The sequence below is a fragment of the Trichomycterus rosablanca genome, chromosome 11, assembly GCF_030014385.1.
Source record: "Trichomycterus rosablanca isolate fTriRos1 chromosome 11, fTriRos1.hap1, whole genome shotgun sequence".
Lineage (NCBI taxonomy): Eukaryota > Metazoa > Chordata > Actinopteri > Siluriformes > Trichomycteridae > Trichomycterus > Trichomycterus rosablanca.
The window spans coordinates 25,978,542-25,995,340 of record NC_085998.1 but is presented as its reverse complement, the minus strand read 5'-3'; the positions used below and the strand labels follow the sequence as shown (position 1 = coordinate 25,995,340).

General features: G+C 37.4%; 2 protein-coding genes across 2 annotated transcripts in view; one reads left to right on the top strand and one right to left on the bottom strand.

The window, feature by feature from the left end:
- carmil2 (capping protein regulator and myosin 1 linker 2) overlaps nt 1-6,593 on the top strand; it is a 100,046-nt gene extending 93,453 nt beyond the window's left edge. The window contains exons 33-34 of the mRNA XM_063004099.1: nt 2,479-2,583; nt 6,219-6,593. Of these exons, the coding sequence (XP_062860169.1) occupies nt 2,479-2,583; nt 6,219-6,436 (323 nt within the window). The 3' untranslated portion in view covers nt 6,437-6,593. The remainder of the gene's footprint in view (nt 1-2,478; nt 2,584-6,218) is intronic.
- Nucleotides 6,594-10,826: 4,233 nt separating this feature from the next.
- On the bottom strand, nt 10,827-16,427 carry tmem170a (transmembrane protein 170A). The gene is made up of 3 exons (XM_063004587.1): nt 16,198-16,427; nt 13,268-13,438; nt 10,827-11,659 (listed from the first exon to the last, which is right to left on the bottom strand). The coding sequence occupies exons 1-3, from the start codon at nt 16,307-16,309 to the stop codon at nt 11,529-11,531; spliced, it is 414 nt and encodes a 137-aa protein (XP_062860657.1). The 5' UTR covers nt 16,310-16,427; the 3' UTR covers nt 10,827-11,528.
- Between the last annotated feature and the right edge of the window lie 372 nt (nt 16,428-16,799).

The window sequence follows — 16,799 nt, the reverse complement described above, 5'->3', positions numbered from 1 at the left end:
GCCAGGAAAAAGACAAAGAGGAAGACCAAAGAGGAGGTATATGGATGCAGTTAGAGAGGACATGGAAGTAGTTGGGGGTGAGGACAGAGGACGCAGTGGACAGAGTGAGATGGAGGAGGATGACTCGCTGTGGCAACCCCTGAAAAGGGAAAAGCCGAAAGAAGAAGAAGAAGTGCAATAACCTAATATATTATGTATATTTCTAATGTATATATTATTGTTAGATATTTTTTAGAGTAAATAATTACACACTATGTGTGCAATATTTTAATATTTCTTTTCATTTTTTTCCTGTCTTCATACTGCTGTAACAAGTTAATTTCCCTAAGGGGATCAATAAAGTCTTATCTTATCTTATCTTAATATATTTTGCCATTCACAAAATAAAATCTCTTGCTGAAAAAATGTCTTCAGTCTTAGGAAAATGTAGCTTTAGAGTCTTAGGAAAGGTGGCTATACGTTTAATGTAAAAAAAAAAAAAGCAACACTATACCTTAAACTAGCCTTATTTGTGATGGTATGTGTGTGTGTGTGTGTGTGTTTATGCTTGTTGTGTTGGCCTGTGAAGAAAAACTAAGTATCTCATTTATTTGTTTCATTAAACATTTAATTTAAAATACACATTTATATTTAGTTAGCATTAATCAATGGTGCATACTTTAAAACGCTAGCTTATAGCGCTTTTGTGTCTGAGTAGTGGTGGAATGTTGTGGGGTGGTGTAAGTGAATGTGGTTGATGTTTCTTTTAACAGACAAAACAGGGTATGTCATGCTACTCTTGTTCAACCCACAAATGTCATAACCCCAAGAATCAAATAAGTTAATTTAGCTACCTTAAAGTGATCACAATGTCGGCTGTCATATGCATTGACATAATCTTTTTCTCCTTGGTGCAAAAATCTAATTGTTTCACTAACACAAGAACTAACAGTTGGGGTTGTGAAAAATATCTAAAAAGATTTAACAGTCTGTGTAATATGGGTTTTCGTAAACCTTTGGAGATGTGTTTGTGCCCCTCACCATTTGTGGGGTGGTGGGGGATACACGTCTGGAAAGCCCCTTTGTAGTAAAGATAACCTCAGTCTGTCTGCCGGTCTGTCCAATGTTATAAACCTTAAACATTAACATATATAGAGACATCGCACCTAATTGACTTTTGATGTTAGAAACTATGAGGTGCCCCTAACCAGATAAACCCTTGAGGTGTGGGGGTGTGTGGGTGTGTTTATGCTTGTTGTGTTGGCCTGTGAAGAAAAACTAAGTATCTCATTTATTTAAAATATAATTTTATATTTAGTTAGTATTAATCAAATGATGTTTGCTTTAAGACACCAACTTAAATCGCTTTTGTGTCTGAGTAGTGTGGAGTGTGTGTGTGTGGGATGGGGGTGTGTGCTGGGGTGTGGGGTGAGTGGGGTGGGGGAGGTGGGGTGGGATGGGAGAGGTAGGCGGGTGGGCGTTCCATACCTATGTCAGTCAACATAACCTGTCAATCAAACTACCCAGTCACTCACATTGGGGGTCATAAATCAAGGTCATAAATCATATTTTGACAGATAGTGTATGATACTTACTACTTGGGTTTATCTGTAAAAGCCTGCAGGTATTGGGCTTCATCTGGCACCTATGTAATAAGGCGGGACCCAACCATTACAAAATGTTTATGTGAGAGTTGCATAACAGAAGCCACTGTTAATTAGCAATACTAACAAAACTAAAATGTCTTCAGGGCAAGCCTATGAATGTCCTTGAGTGGCCTGTCAAAACCCAGACTCAAACATCTGTGGAGAGACCTAAAGATGGCAATTCACAGGTGCTTATCATATAATCAGAGCTAGAAAGGATCTGCAGTGAAGAGTGGGATGAACTGCCCGAATCCAGGTGTGCAAAACATGTATCCAAGATGACTTGAAGCTGTAATTGGGCTACCTAAGTGGCTTCTACAAAGCACTTAATAAAAGGTTTGAATAAGTTTGTAAAAAAGGAAAGCTCTGAAAGCTTTCACTTCACCATTTTGTCAAAAATGGCAATTATTTATTGATGGGTAAAATGGTTTTTGAAAACATAGAAGAATCCAATTAAATTTGCCATGGCAATTTTTTTGCTGCCAGAACCAAAAAATGATGTAATTTGTACTGCTAGTGTTATTCAGTGTAAGGTCAATAAATGCCTTAAAAGTTTTAAGCCAATAATGTGACTGACTCTGTCGGGTGAAGGAAAGGGGGGGGGGGGTACATTGTGTGCCCAAACAGCCTAGCCAGGTGCATTTGTCAGTGCGCTCTCAGTGTTAGTCCCAAGGCTGGATAAAATAAGGTTGGTTTCGTCAGGAAGCATATCCAACGTAAACTGTGCCAGACCAGGTATGGGGACCTGAATGATACACTGTGGCAACCACTAATACTGGGGCATATGGGGAAAAAAAGTGTGAAATGCCGAAATAAATTTACATGGTGATTTTTTTATTTTACCCTTTGTCAGAGCTAAAAGCTGCTTTACCCCGACTACAGAGATCACCCGTACGGAAACGGGTAAACCTAGGAGAGCTGGAGCCCTGCTCGGAAGACTTACCCGAGGTTGAGGAAGGTAAACTGACACAAGAGCAAGACTCTAAAATGGGTTGTCACCAATAGGATAGTGAACTCATTAATTGAAGAGTGAAAATGATCCTGTACTGTATATGTGAGTACAGAGCAGAAGATTAAAGCTTTATGGTAATGTAATCAAGGACTTTTTTTTATCACAGCTAGATATAAAAGGGCAGATTTGTAATTACCTAGTAAAATAACTTGATGCTATACCATTGTCACAGTGCTTGACTGAAACAGTAGGAAATATTTAAAATTTGAGTTACAATTTTAATTAAGCCTAATAAAGATACAGTTTATTAGCACTATGGCACTATTATTTGAACAAAAAGTCAGTTACATATGAATACATATGAATGGCATATGTAACTGACCATATGCAACTGACCATCCTTGAACAATCCTAATGCTAATTATTAGAAATAAAAAACTATGATGCTGCAGCTTTACTTTATTAATCACTTTTAACTTACATCAGTATGTTTCTTGAGGTTGGATGGGGAGTTCTGAAGTGCAGATATTTGGGTGGAAATGGGACGACCATAGACTAGCACACTTCTCTCTTAATAGCTATTTTAGTGATAGTAAGCTAGCATATCAGATTACTGCACCAACCAAGGCATCCTTTACTTGCTCAAAGTTCTCTCTATCTATCTATTATTTGGGTGGTGGATCATTCTCAGCACTGCAGTGACACTGACATGGTGGTGGTGTGTTAGTGTGTATTGTGCTGGTATGAGTGGATAAGACACAGCAGCACTGATGGAGTTTTTAAACACCTCACTGTCACTGCTGGACTGAGAATAGTCCACCAACCAAAAATATATCCAGCCAACTGTGCCCATGGGCAGCGTCCTGTGACCACTGATGGTCTAGAAGATGACCAACTCAAACAGCAGCAATAGATGAGCGACTGTCTCTGACTTTACATCCACAAAGTGGATAGGTAGGAGTAGGAGGTAGGAGTGTCTAATAGAGTGGACAGTGAGTGGACATGGTATTTAAAAACTCCAGCAGAGCTGCTGTGTCTGATCCAGCCATACCAGCACATCATACACTACCACACCACCACCATGTCATTGTCACTGCAGTGCTGAGAATCATCCACCACCTAAATACTACCTACTCTGTGGTGGTCCTGTGGGGGTCCTGACCTGAAGAACAGAGTGAAAGCAGGCTAAAAAAGTATGTAGAGAAATAGATAGACTACTGTCAATAATTGTAGTACTTCAAAGTGCTTCTATATGGTAAGTGAAGCTGATTGCCCTTTAAATCTAAATATACAAAGTACTATTTATTCACTATATGCATAAAAAAAAATCTAGTCCAAAGTATATTTATCCAAACTAATTTAAAAAAATACATGGTACTTATTGATATGTTTAATAAACAGAATAAGTTCAGATAAGCTGACAATATTTTTCAACTTTTGAAACATTTAAATGTAGTGTACAGTAATTTTTTATTTGCATTTTGAATTAAAATTTTGTTAACTTGTGTGTTAATACTAAAATATGGGTTTAATTCGAATATTTCCAATAAAACACTACACATTTTGGATTTGAATTTTATTTTTTATCATTTTTATCACCACTTTATCCTGGTCAGGGTTACAGTGAGTCCACAGTGAGTTCCTGTAAACACTTGGCGCAAGACTTCTGCACACACCCGAACAGGGTGCCAATCCAACAACTCATTGCCTTGGTTTTTAGGCTTGCATGGAACGCCACGTGGGACACCACATCCATGAGGTTTCATGTAACTGGTTCATGAGCTAACTTTGCTTCCAGAGAGAGTTTGGTACACGGTAGAGACAGAGATAGAGACAGAGATTTTTAGGTGGTACATGTGTCAGGACACCGAGAACTTGTTCTGCAGGTGCTGGTCATAAAATTAGAATATCATGAAAAAGTTGATTTATTTCAGTAATTCCATTCAAAAAGTGAAACTTGTATATTATATTCATTCATTACACACAGACTGATATATTTCAAATGTTTATTTCTTTTAATGTTGATGATTATAACTGACAACTAATGAAAACCCCAAATTCAGTATTTCAGAAAATTAGAATATTGTGACAAGGTACAATATTGAAGACACCTGGTGCCACACTCTAATCAGCTAATTAACTCAAAACACTTGCAAAGGCCTTTAAATGGTCTCTCAATCTAGTTCTGTAGGCTACACAATCATGGGGAAGACTGTTGACTTGACAGTTGTCCAAAAGACGACCATCGACACCTTGCACAAGGAGGGCAAGACACAAAAGGTCATTGCTAAAGAGGCTGGCTGTTCACAGAGCTCTGTGTCCAAGCACATTAATAGAGAGGCGAAGGGAAGGAAAAGATGTGGTAGAAAAAAGTGTACAAGCAATAGGGATAACTGCACCCTGGAGAGGATTGTGAAACAAAACCCATTCAAAAATGTGGGGGAAATTCACAAAGAGTGGACTGCAGCTGGAGTCAGTGCTTCAAGAACCACCACGCACAGACGTATGCAAGACATGGGTTTCAGCTGTCGCATTCCTTGTGTCAAGCCACTCTTGAACAAGAGACAGTGTCGGAAGCGTCTCGCCTGATCTAAAGACAAAAAGGACTGCTGAAAAAAAAAGTTATGTTCTCTGATGAAAGTAAATTTTGCATTACCTTTGGAAATCAAGGTCCCAGAGTCTGGAGGAAGAGAGGAGAGGCACAGAATCCATGTTGCTTGAGGTCCAGTGTAAAGTTTCCACAGTCAGTGATGGTTTGGAGTGCCATGTCATCTGCTGGTGTTGGTCCACTGTGTTTTCTGAGGTCCAAGGTCAACGCAGCCGTCTACCAGGAAGTTTTAGAGCACTTCATGCTTCCTGCTGCTGACCAACTTTATGGAAATGCAGATTTCATTTTCCAACAGGACTTGGCACCTGCGCCCAGTGCCAAAGCTACCAGTACCTGGTTTAAGGACCATGGTATCCCTGTTCTTAATTGGCCAGCAAACTCGCCTGACCTTAACCCCATAGAAAATCTATGGGGTATTGTGAAGAGGAAGATGCGATACGCCAGACCCAACAATTCAGAAGAGCTGAAGGCCACTATCAGAGCAACCTGGGCTCTCATGACACCTGAGCAGTGCCACAGACTGATGGACTCCATGCCACGCCGCATTACTGCAGTAATCCAGGCAAAAGGAGCCCCAACTAAGTATTGAGTGCTGTACATGCTCATACCTTTCATGTTCATTCTTTTCAGTTGGCCAACATTTCTAAAAATCCTTTTTTTGTATTGGTCTTAAGTAATATTCTAATTTTCTGAGATACTGAATTTGTGGTTTTCATTAGTTGTCAGTTATAATCATCAACATTAAAAGAAATAAATCAGTCTGTGTGTAATGAATGAATATAATATACAAGTTTCACTTTATGAATGGAATTACTGAAATAAATCAACCTTTTCATGATATTCTAATTTTATGACCAGCACCAGTATGTGGCCAAACCTTTAGGCTGATCTGTTTTTGCTTCTTAATGTTTTTGTCTTACAGTAACACTTATAAGTACATACATCCAGTCACTTTATACTTTAGTTGTTTAGCCTTGATTAGATTTTTGATATTTTTGAGGTGTACCTGTTACTTTTCTTTTTGTTCCCTCAGCTAAACCAGAAGCACGAGAAGACTGCAGTGGGCAGACAGATCAGACAGACAGCAGCACTACTGCCAGTGACGACCAACCAGACATGCTCCTACCCCGAAGTGGAGAGGAAGACACCACCCAGGATAGAAGGGAGTCAGTCTTAGAGCAGCACACAGCGCAGGAGGAACCATCAGACCAAAGAACTGAAACCCCCTCACCTGAGACAAACATGGACTAAACCCTGTGCAAATTCTATTTTCTATCATGTCTATCTTTGCCTTGCACGTCATATAATGTACAAAAGAATGAATTATGAACAAATGCATTTAAAAAAAAGTGTCATTCAATACATATACTTGTTAATAATTATTAAAAAGTGAATTCTGTTGTGTCAATGTGAGTCTGGTGGCTTTTTTAAAATAGATTCTTTGCATTTTTATATGGACCACTTGCAGCAAGAATGGGACATCTAAAAGCAAAATGGCTGTGATATCTGTAGAGGATTGGTTTACAATATACAAAACTGTCAATATTTTCATTAAAAAAAAAACTTGTGATGGGACAGTGGCAGCCTAGTGAGCAGAGCTGTGGATTCAAATCCTGACTCTACCATTCAGCCACTGTTGGGCCCTTGAGCAAGGCTCTTAACCCTCTCAGCTCCACGACACAATACAGTGGTTGCCCCTGTGCTCTGATCCCAGAGCTGGGATATATGGAAAAAAACAATTTCATTGTAATGTACCCATATATATAACAATTGTAATAATTCATTCTACAATGGCTATTATTTAGTACAAGTCTACATACATAAAACACTGTAAATAAAGAAATACTTTACTGTAGTAGTCATTTCAAATTGTCTGCCTGCTCTGAGCAAGGATTACCTAAAAGACAGCCTGTTCTAAGTCATCTGAAAACGGTTTTGACTGTGATGTGTGTGAATATATATTTTTTCTTCCCACTTAAATCAGATTACTCTCCTGACTAGGCAGCAAGCTGCAATTTTGTAAGGGCATAGCAAAGACATTTGTGATATTATGGAGGTTGATAAGGGAGAGAACAGAGGAAGGATTTGCCCAAAGAAAAACCCACAACTGAGATGTAGTGAATACTGCCAGTTGTGTTTGTGATCATGGAAAATCACCCAATTCATAAGCATTTTGTTAATAAAACTAGGCCTAAAATTTATAAAAGTATATTGTTTTTTGAAATTTCTGAGCAGAAAGAAAGTTAGCTTAAGTGCAATAAGATCTTAAAATTAGACTTTTTTGGTATCATAAATTACCATTTGCACATAAATTAACCTGTGCTGTTATCAGACACTTGCATATTCATGTAATTATACAGTTAACCAGTCAGCACAACGGATTAGATCCTAAAAACACTGGTCAAGCTTTTATTAATGTTCACATTAATCATCATCATTCTATTGAAAAAATCTGATCTGGGTGACTGAGTGTGTTATGCTTATTTACGGGGGCTGCAGAAACTGCTGATTTTACATAAAACTCTCTCAATGGGTTTACACAGTATGGTGGAACATGAAAAAAAAATTCCAGTTCTGTGGGTATTAATGCCAGAGAAGAAATGTCCAGACTGGTTTAAGCTGACAAGAAAACTAGAGTAACAACTTTTTATAACTGTGGTATACAGAAAAGCATTTCAGCATGCTAAATACATAAAAAAAAACTTGGATTAAAAGCAGACCATGCACGTTGGGTTTCACACATGTCAGAAAGTTGGAAGAATAAACATTATTAACTCATGGTCCCAACCAGCCTAGTTTTTAGTAATTGTGGGAAATGTTTCCTTGACATACATTGCCACCAACACCCCTCCATTTCCTCCATGCATCATATCTGGGTACTGTTACAGACCATCTGCATGCCTTTATGGTAAATGTATTTTATTACTGGAGCTGCACTAATGATTTCTTTGATAACTGATTTATGTGTCAATTATTTTTTTGGCAAGTCAATAAGTTATAAATAAATTTTAAAAACCATTAAGGCAACACTAAAAATATTTACAGCATTTTACAAGGCCCACTCTCACTCCATCTAAAAGACACAAATTATGATATCATTATAATGCAGTTATACACAGAACAAGTAAAAGAAAAAAGGAACCCAAGCATTAAAAAAAACTATGTATACAATGACCATGTATTCAATTGTATACACATTAACCAACTATTATATTAAGCAAAAACAGCCAGCATTTATTACATAATTTTTTTTACCTATTGCACTGAAAAAAGATAAATGGACTTTAGAAAAAATATATAATCTTTTGAAACTGTTAAGACCATAGGCCCCAAATAAGACCTGCTTTTTGTGCTGGCAGTAAACAGCACTGCCAATAATACAGCTACATCCAGCTTAAATTTTTGAAATCAGTTCATTAAACATTACTACAACAAAAGTTCACACATTGTGTAAGCTTCATATACAGTGTATCACAAAAGTGAGTACACCCCTCACATTTCTGCAGATATTTAAGTATATCTTTTCATGGGACAACACTGACAAAATGACACTTTGACACAATGAAAAGTAGTCTGTGTGCAGCTTATATAACAGTGTAAATTTATTCTTCCCTCAAAATAACTCAATATACAGCCATTAATGTCTAAACCACCAGCAACAAAAGTGAGTACACCCCTTAGTGAAAGTTCCTGAAGTGTCAATATTTTGTGTGGCCACCATTATTTCACAGAACTGCCTTAACTCTCCTGGGCATGGAGTTTACCAGAGCTTCACAGGTTGCCACTGGAATGCTTTTCCACTCCTCCATGACGACATCACGGAGCTGGCGGATATTCGAGACTTTGCGCTCCTCCACCTTCCGCTTGAGGATGCCCCAAAGATGTTCTATTGGGTTTAGGTCTGGAGACATGCTTGGCCAGTCCATCACCTTTACCCTCAGCCTCTTCAATAAAGCAGTGGTCGTCTTAGAGGTGTGTTTGGGGTCATTATCATGCTGGAACACTGCCCTGCGACCCAGTTTCCGGAGGGAGGGGATCATGCTCTGCTTCAGTATTTCACAGTACATATTGGAGTTCATGTGTCCCTCAATGAAATGTAACTCCCCAACACCTGCTGCACTCATGCAGCCCCAGACCATGGCATTCCCACCACCATGCTTGACTGTAGGCATGACACACTTATCTTTGTACTCCTCACCTGATTGCCGCCACACATGCTTGAGACCATCTGAACCAAACAAATTAATCTTGGTCTCATCAGACCATAGGACATGGTTCCAGTAATCCATGTCCTTTGTTGACATGTCTTCAGCAAACTGTTTGTGGGCTTTCTTGTGTAGAGACTTCAGAAGAGGCTTCCTTCTGGGGTGACAGCCATGCAGACCAATTTGATGTAGTGTGCGGCGTATGGTCTGAGCACTGACAGGCTGACCCCCCACCTTTTCAATCTCTGCAGCAATGCTGACAGCACTCCTGCGCCTATCTTTCAAAGACAGCAGTTGGATGTGACGCTGAGCACGTGCACTCAGCTTCTTTGGACGACCAACGCGAGGTCTGTTCTGAGTGGACCCTGCTCTTTTAAAACGCTGGATGATCTTGGCCACTGTGCTGCAGCTCAGTTTCAGGGTGTTGGCAATCTTCTTGTAGCCTTGGCCATCTTCATGTAGCGCAACAATTCGTCTTTTAAGATCCTCAGAGAGTTCTTTGCCATGAGGTGCCATGTTGGAACTTTTAGTGACCAGTATGAGAGAGTGTGAGAGCTGTACTACTAAATTTAACACAACTGCTCCCTATGCACACCTGAGACCTAGTAACACTAACAAATCACATGACATTTTGGAGGAAAAATGACAAGCAGTGCTCAATTTGGACATTTAGGGGTGTAGTCTCTTAGGGGTGTACTCACTTTTGTTGCCGGTGGTTTAGACATTAATGGCTGTATATTGAGTTATTTTGAGGGAAGAATAAATTTACACTGTTATATAAGCTGCACACAGACTACTTTTCATTGTGTCAAAGTGTCATTTTGTCAGTGTTGTCCCATGAAAAGATATACTTAAATATCTGCAGAAATGTGAGGGGTGTACTCACTTTTGTGATACACTGTATCTTGTGAAATAAGAGAATCGAAGATAATAAAAAGTTTGCGTTTTAGATTTATGTTAAAGAAAAATATAATTTAAAGAGGTCAAAGCTAGTAAGAGGAAGTTAGTTTATGCTAACGGTTCCTCAGTAGTTAAGTTAAAAAAACCGTTGATTATTGGCACTGCAGACAAAAACACTTTGGTTAAAAGTTATTAAAAATCTGTATTATGGATTCCACTGAATGGACATTCATATATCAGGAAATCAAAAATAAGTAAAGTGTTTTGTGTTTGAATTATGGATTCCACTGAATGGACATTCATATATCAGGAAATCAAAAATAAGTAAAGTGTTTTGTGTTTGAATGTTGTATATTAAGGTAAGGTGTATAAAGACTTAGCAATCTATAGGTAAAACATCAATACATAAATGCATTATATGTATATAAAATTTGTTGAATCATTAATAATATATAGTTATTACTCTATAATAATGAATATAGTTATTACCCCTCATAATTTATCTTAAAAAGGTTTTAGAATAGACTTGGATTTATTAGCAATATAGCAAGGCAATGTTTTTTCAACTCTTTGCAAGCTTCTGTTACCAAGTTATAAAAAATATAAATGATGAGATGATCCTGTATTCACATATAAGACATGTGCTGTGTTCACATAATTAACATGAATTGCAAGAAGTACAGCAGTTCAGAGTAAAATCTACAGAATCTATGCCAATACAAATCCAACATCCAAGGCCAATGTCAACCCAAATACTATTTTTCAATATAAAATAAGAAGTGTGTACAGACAAACAAGTGCAGGCTTAGACAAGTTGTATCTTGGTAAATGGCTATTACAGTAAGACTAATACATGTGCAATTAGAAAGACCAGAGTCACTATGTTGAGAAGTCAAAATTATTAGACTTGAGGTTTTAAATAAGACACTCCTGTGAAACACATCAAAACAAATTAAAAAAAGTAGTTATTGTAATAGTTGTTATAATAGGTTGTTCTTGTTGGTTGTTTTGTAGGACCATTGCTTTTAGGTTCTTGTCCACCACAGATCATGAAGAAAGAGCATCCTCACACTCTTTTTAAAAAAATAAAAAATAAAATTATGTACATACCAAAATAAAAGGGTTGTGGGAATACGTTAAATAAGGCCTCAATGTTTTTGCATATACCCTCCAAGAAAACTGATGCAAGTCCCCCACAGCTCACTTTCCCCTCATTCTTTTTTCTCATTGGCTGTGTGCTACAGGGTAGCCAGCACTCTGAGGAAGGAGATCACGAGAACAAAGAAAGACTGTCCAACTCCAAAAACAAATGCCTCCAACGAAATCATCCTCTTCCCTGCTGCCTTATAGACACCTGCCACTGCTGCACCTGCATAGAGCCATAGAAAAATTCTATTATGTAATGTACCTTGTACTGTTTCATAATTACAATGCTTGAAACACACTAGACAGTGTGTAAGAGAAACAGTGATAAAAGTCAAAAATAGGGTTTTAAAATTAGAATCCTTATTTTGCTTGAATTTAATAATAGCAATGCAGGCCCTTCTTTACAAAGGCTATCATTATGCTCACTAGACAAAGGTGCATTATTAGATGTGCTTTTTTCTCTTTCTAACTTAGCATTTTGATCTTGCAGAAATTACATGATGCTGCTGACGTCCTACTATTGAATAATAATGGACAAGCCTGTTGCTCTGGCTGAGGAATACATTTATACTAGGGACGTCCCGATCCGATCTCAAAGATCGGGATCGGGGCCAATCAAGGAATTTTTTAACTGATAGGAATCGTCTTTACTAAACCCGATCGTAATCCCGATCTTTTGTTTTACATCAGCATGTCTGCTGTGTGGAAATAGTTTGAATTGGAAAGTGAAACAATTCCAACAGCGGTGTAATGTCTGCACTGTGAGCGTTTCACGAGGTGGTAGTAGCAGAGCTGCGTTCATTACTGTAGAATTTTACTGTTTATATGGTGAGTCAAGGATCACTCCGGTTTACAAAACAACGTAGTGATGCACTTGTTTACTAAAGAGTTAAATACACGACATATTCACATATTGTCGGGAGCACAACACTTTATTAACTTCTTCTGTTACGGTTCCGAATAGCGGACAGCTAGTCAAGCACACTACTTCATGCACTATGGAAGCCCCAAAGGGTCAAAACACACTCACTTCGCATAGAAACGTCCATCAAACCCTTGTCACAATACAAGCACTTTAAAAACTGGCTTCCCTTCATAACAAAAGAGCCTTTCCATTTTATTTTGGTATTCAGGTTTTACTGTAATGCTTTTAAGTAACTTTTTTTCTTATATTCAAGTTAAGCTGCTACACAGATTTCTGTTCATTTTTAGTGTATCACTGCATTAAACAGATTTAAACAGATTTTTCTTCAAATGTAAAGTTTAAAGTAAAACTGTAATTATCTCACTCATTTTGATTGATTTTGTAAAAATACAAAACATTAAGTCAATAGCTTGGATGCAGCATTTTTCCCTACAGCACTGCAGAGCTATTTAGTTGTTAAACATATACATTGGATTAATTTGAATAATTGTAATTTAATTGAAGTGTGCACTGTGTGAACAGTATTATCTAGTTCTTATCTAGACAATATCTAGAAAATACAAGTATCGGTTTGAGACTCGGTATCGGATCGGGATCAAAATTAATAATCTGTATCGGGAACAAAAAAACGTGATCGGGACATCCATAATTTATACATGTAACTTATCTCCAGATCCTGAAATAATTTTTTTCTGTGTACATAAATAGACACAATAGTAAATCATAATCATTAACAAGAAATAAGTATGTCATGCAAACCAGACTTTTCACCGTAACTGTATGTCTTAAATCCTATCATGTCTGATTTCTGTTCTCACTACACAAAATGAAAATAGCTTAAAGCAAACAGGACAAACATTAACTAGTTATCTTTTTAAACAAGAAATATTGTATTAAGATACATACTAGTGAGGGCACCTCCAAAAAGGGGACCTATAATTGCCATGAGCAGGATGGCAATGGGAAAGAAGCATGCCATCTTATGTCTGCGAAGAGTGGCAAGGGCTAGTAAAGCAGCAGGCAAATGGAAAATCAGCGAGGACACGACAGCCCACAGGAACACTCCATACCACATCTCTAAAAATTAGTGTAAAGAAAAAAAGAGAACAAGAAATAATAAGCCATATAAATTAGTTAAGTACACATGCATTGTAAAACTATTTAACCACAACAACTAGTAATGTACCATCATTACTAGAGATTAATATCTGTCTTACACCACTATGGGCCTGATTAGTCCTGCATCAGATCTAACATGATAACTTATTTCAAGCAAACTCTATAGGTGTACAAACAACTGGTCAAGATCTGACTGACATTTAAAAATGCCACCACATCTGTGTTGTGATTTTTGCAGAGGGTAATTTCTACAATAAAAAGCTACTGGCATACCTCTTTATTTAATGTTAGTTAAATAAGTTTTTGTTACAGAATTTAAATGCAGTTTAACTTAAAAATGTGTTACTTGATATTAATTATGGTCTTATCTGTTCCATTTGTCTATTTTGCCAACAAAAATTTATTTAATACATAAAAAATCTGACTTAAGGCAGTGGTTCTCTTTTTTTGTCATACCTTTCTTGGAAAAAGACAAATTATCATGCCTCACACCCCAACAAAATGGTGACTAGATTAACTGTGTTTACATCAAGATTATTCATTTTCCTTTTACCTTTATTTCCAATTTCTGTTGTGCCTGCCTTGATGCTGGAGCTTCTCTGTGTATGAGACAGTGCTCCATTGAGCATTTAGCTAGATCCTTTTGATTAGTGCCTGTAATCCCCTCCTTTTCCCTGCCCATACAGTCCCCTTATTTCCGTCACGTCAGGTGACTGATGTGACAAAACAACCATAAACAACCAATGCCTTGTCCACTTGTAAGGCAAAATGTTTGTCTTTCTGTAAATTGTTCTTCAAGATCATTTGAAATGTTGCATATCTATCTAGCAAATGTGTGAATGGATAGAGGAACATCGTTTAATTTTGCAGCATTTGTCTTATCAAGCATAGCTGACACCACATCTGAAGTTAAGGGACGTATGAGCTCCTCTTGCAATAGTGTGTGATTTCCTGCACTGGGCAATTCTGTATACAACTTTGTAACGTTCCATTACTGCTTTAATGTTCACTGATGTAGGTGATATGAAGCAAAGTTTAGCAAGTTTTCTCTAAGAAAAACAAAAAAACAACAAAAAACAAACAAACAAGTGGCTTATTGACATGTAATAGTGTAATGTTTTTAAGTGTCTTTGTGATTTTTGGGTCTCATACTCATGAGTTTTCAGACATAAAACAAATTGGTCTCGTTTCATCTCCCACTACATTCAATGTGAACTCAATAGGAAGACAGGCTTCATAATTTTTTTCTTGATTTGGTTTTTGATTATTTACGTCACTTGTTCGTCTCAGTTTTTCTTTTCGTTCCTGTCAAATACGTCTCTATTCTGTAAAATCTAGACTTTCTGTCTGAATGAACACTATTGCTAAAGTGAAAAAGTGCTTAAGTTTGTTTATTGTTGACATCTAAACAGTAGTTCCACCCATGTCCAAGTCAGTTTTATTCCGGGTGCTGCAAATTCTTCACAACATCCTAATGCATGCATATATTCAAGTCAAGTCAAATTTATTTATATAGCGCTTTTTACAATGGACATTGTTTCAAATCAACTTTACAGAATCCAGGACCAACAGACAAAAAAACCCTACTGAGCAAGCCGAGGGAGACAGTGGCAAGGAAAAACTCCCTTAAAATTACAGGAAAAAACCTTGAGGAACCAGACTCAGCAGGGCCCCTTCCTTTTTGGGTGATATATTGGAATTGTTGCTCTAAATAGATATAAATGAATGGGTAAATGTTTAGTGCCCTGTGATGGACTTGCACCTTGCTTTCGATGTATTGCTACGCCTAGTGTTTTAGAAAGCACTGGACCTGCCTAAACCTTTTCAGAATTAGGTCAGCGACCAGTTTGGATGGAAGGGGTCTGAATTTGAGCTTAAGCTGTGAATAATAACAAAAAAACATTCAGCATCAGCTTCTACAAAGTCTTGATATCTGTGTCACAAAAAATGGATCAACGCATTAAAAATAATACATTACTTTCACTGTACAATCACCAGTTTAGTGAGAAAACCATATTAATATTGTGTAGAACCTTTTGAAAACATATACAACTTTATTGAAAACATTCTTTTGGCCTATCTTGACAGGATTGCCTCATGTAATTGCTACAGATCTCCTGTTCTACAACATCCCAAAGATGTTCAATTAAATTCAGATCTGGTGAATCGGGAGGCTATTGAAACACACTAAACTTAATATTATAAACCAGTTTAAGATTTATGTGTGGGGTTTTGTGACATGTCACATCTTCATTATAAGTTGGCCAAGTGTGGCCATCATGCACCTGACCTTTGGGTATGGATGCAGCTGTAAAAGCACAGTTCTAATTTAAATTATTATTCTTTAGAGTATGGAAGATTGGCGGTTCAAATCCAGGCTCTGCTATGCAACCACTGTTCGGTCAATGAGCAAGGCCCTTAACCCTGTCTGCTCCAGGGGTGCCGTACAATGGCTGACCCTGCGCTCTGAACCCAGCTTCCAAACCAGCTGGGATATGCGAAGAAAGAATTTCATTGTACTGTACATCTGTATATGTATATTTGACAAATAAAGAATATCTTCTAAAGCTGCAATCTTTATGTCAGTGTCCAGCCGCAGACTCATGCTAATGTAATCAATATCATAATAATAATAATGTTTACAAAGCTGTTGAAACTGCAAATTCACATTAAAGAAGCACAAAACAAAATACTATTATGTTAATAATGTTGTGTACCTGAGAAATGACACAGAGACGTATCATTATTCCCGCACGTAGCATTTCTCCTCGGAACTAAGTTCAAACTGAGAATCTGTTGTACAAACCCAACGTTATACTCGCTCGCCATTTTTCACTAACTCGGAACACGATTTACAAGTAAGATAACTCGAATCTCGCAGCAACACCATTAGAGACGTTTTTACTATTCGTTACTAACAAACACAACCAACACGCTAACTGTAAGAATTAACAACACAAACCCCAACGTCACTTCCTTCAGTCGGTCAGCTGCGTATTTTTCCCTCTCTTTTGTGCTACCCCTTATTTTGATACTTTGTATAATAATAGTTTGACGTGTTTTGTCGTCTTTGTTGCTTGTTGCGCTATTCTGCTGTATTATGATCAATATTGTATATGGGTGAAAGACGAATAGGGTGTTCCAAGTACCAAAAAAATAAAATGGTTAAATTGTATAGTTTTTTCATTTCATATTGTGCACAAATATGTCACCTATGTAAATACAGTATGTCTTTTTTTCTCAGCATTTTGCTTATTTGATAGTTTAAGGGCACAAAAATGTCATTCAGTGTGTATTCAAAATACACACACAAGGAACA

Coding starts and splice junctions, on each gene's coding strand:
- tmem170a (XM_063004587.1), bottom strand. CDS start 16,309: ATGGCGAGCGAGTATAACGTTGGGTTTGTACAACAGATTCTCAGTTTG. Junction 13,439..16,197: donor GTCTCTGTGTCATTTCTCAG/GTACACAACATT, acceptor ACTAATTTTTAG/AGATGTGGTATGGAGTGTTC. Junction 11,660..13,267: donor TTTTGGAGGTGCCCTCACTA/GTATGTATCTTA, acceptor GGCTCTATGCAG/GTGCAGCAGTGGCAGGTGTC.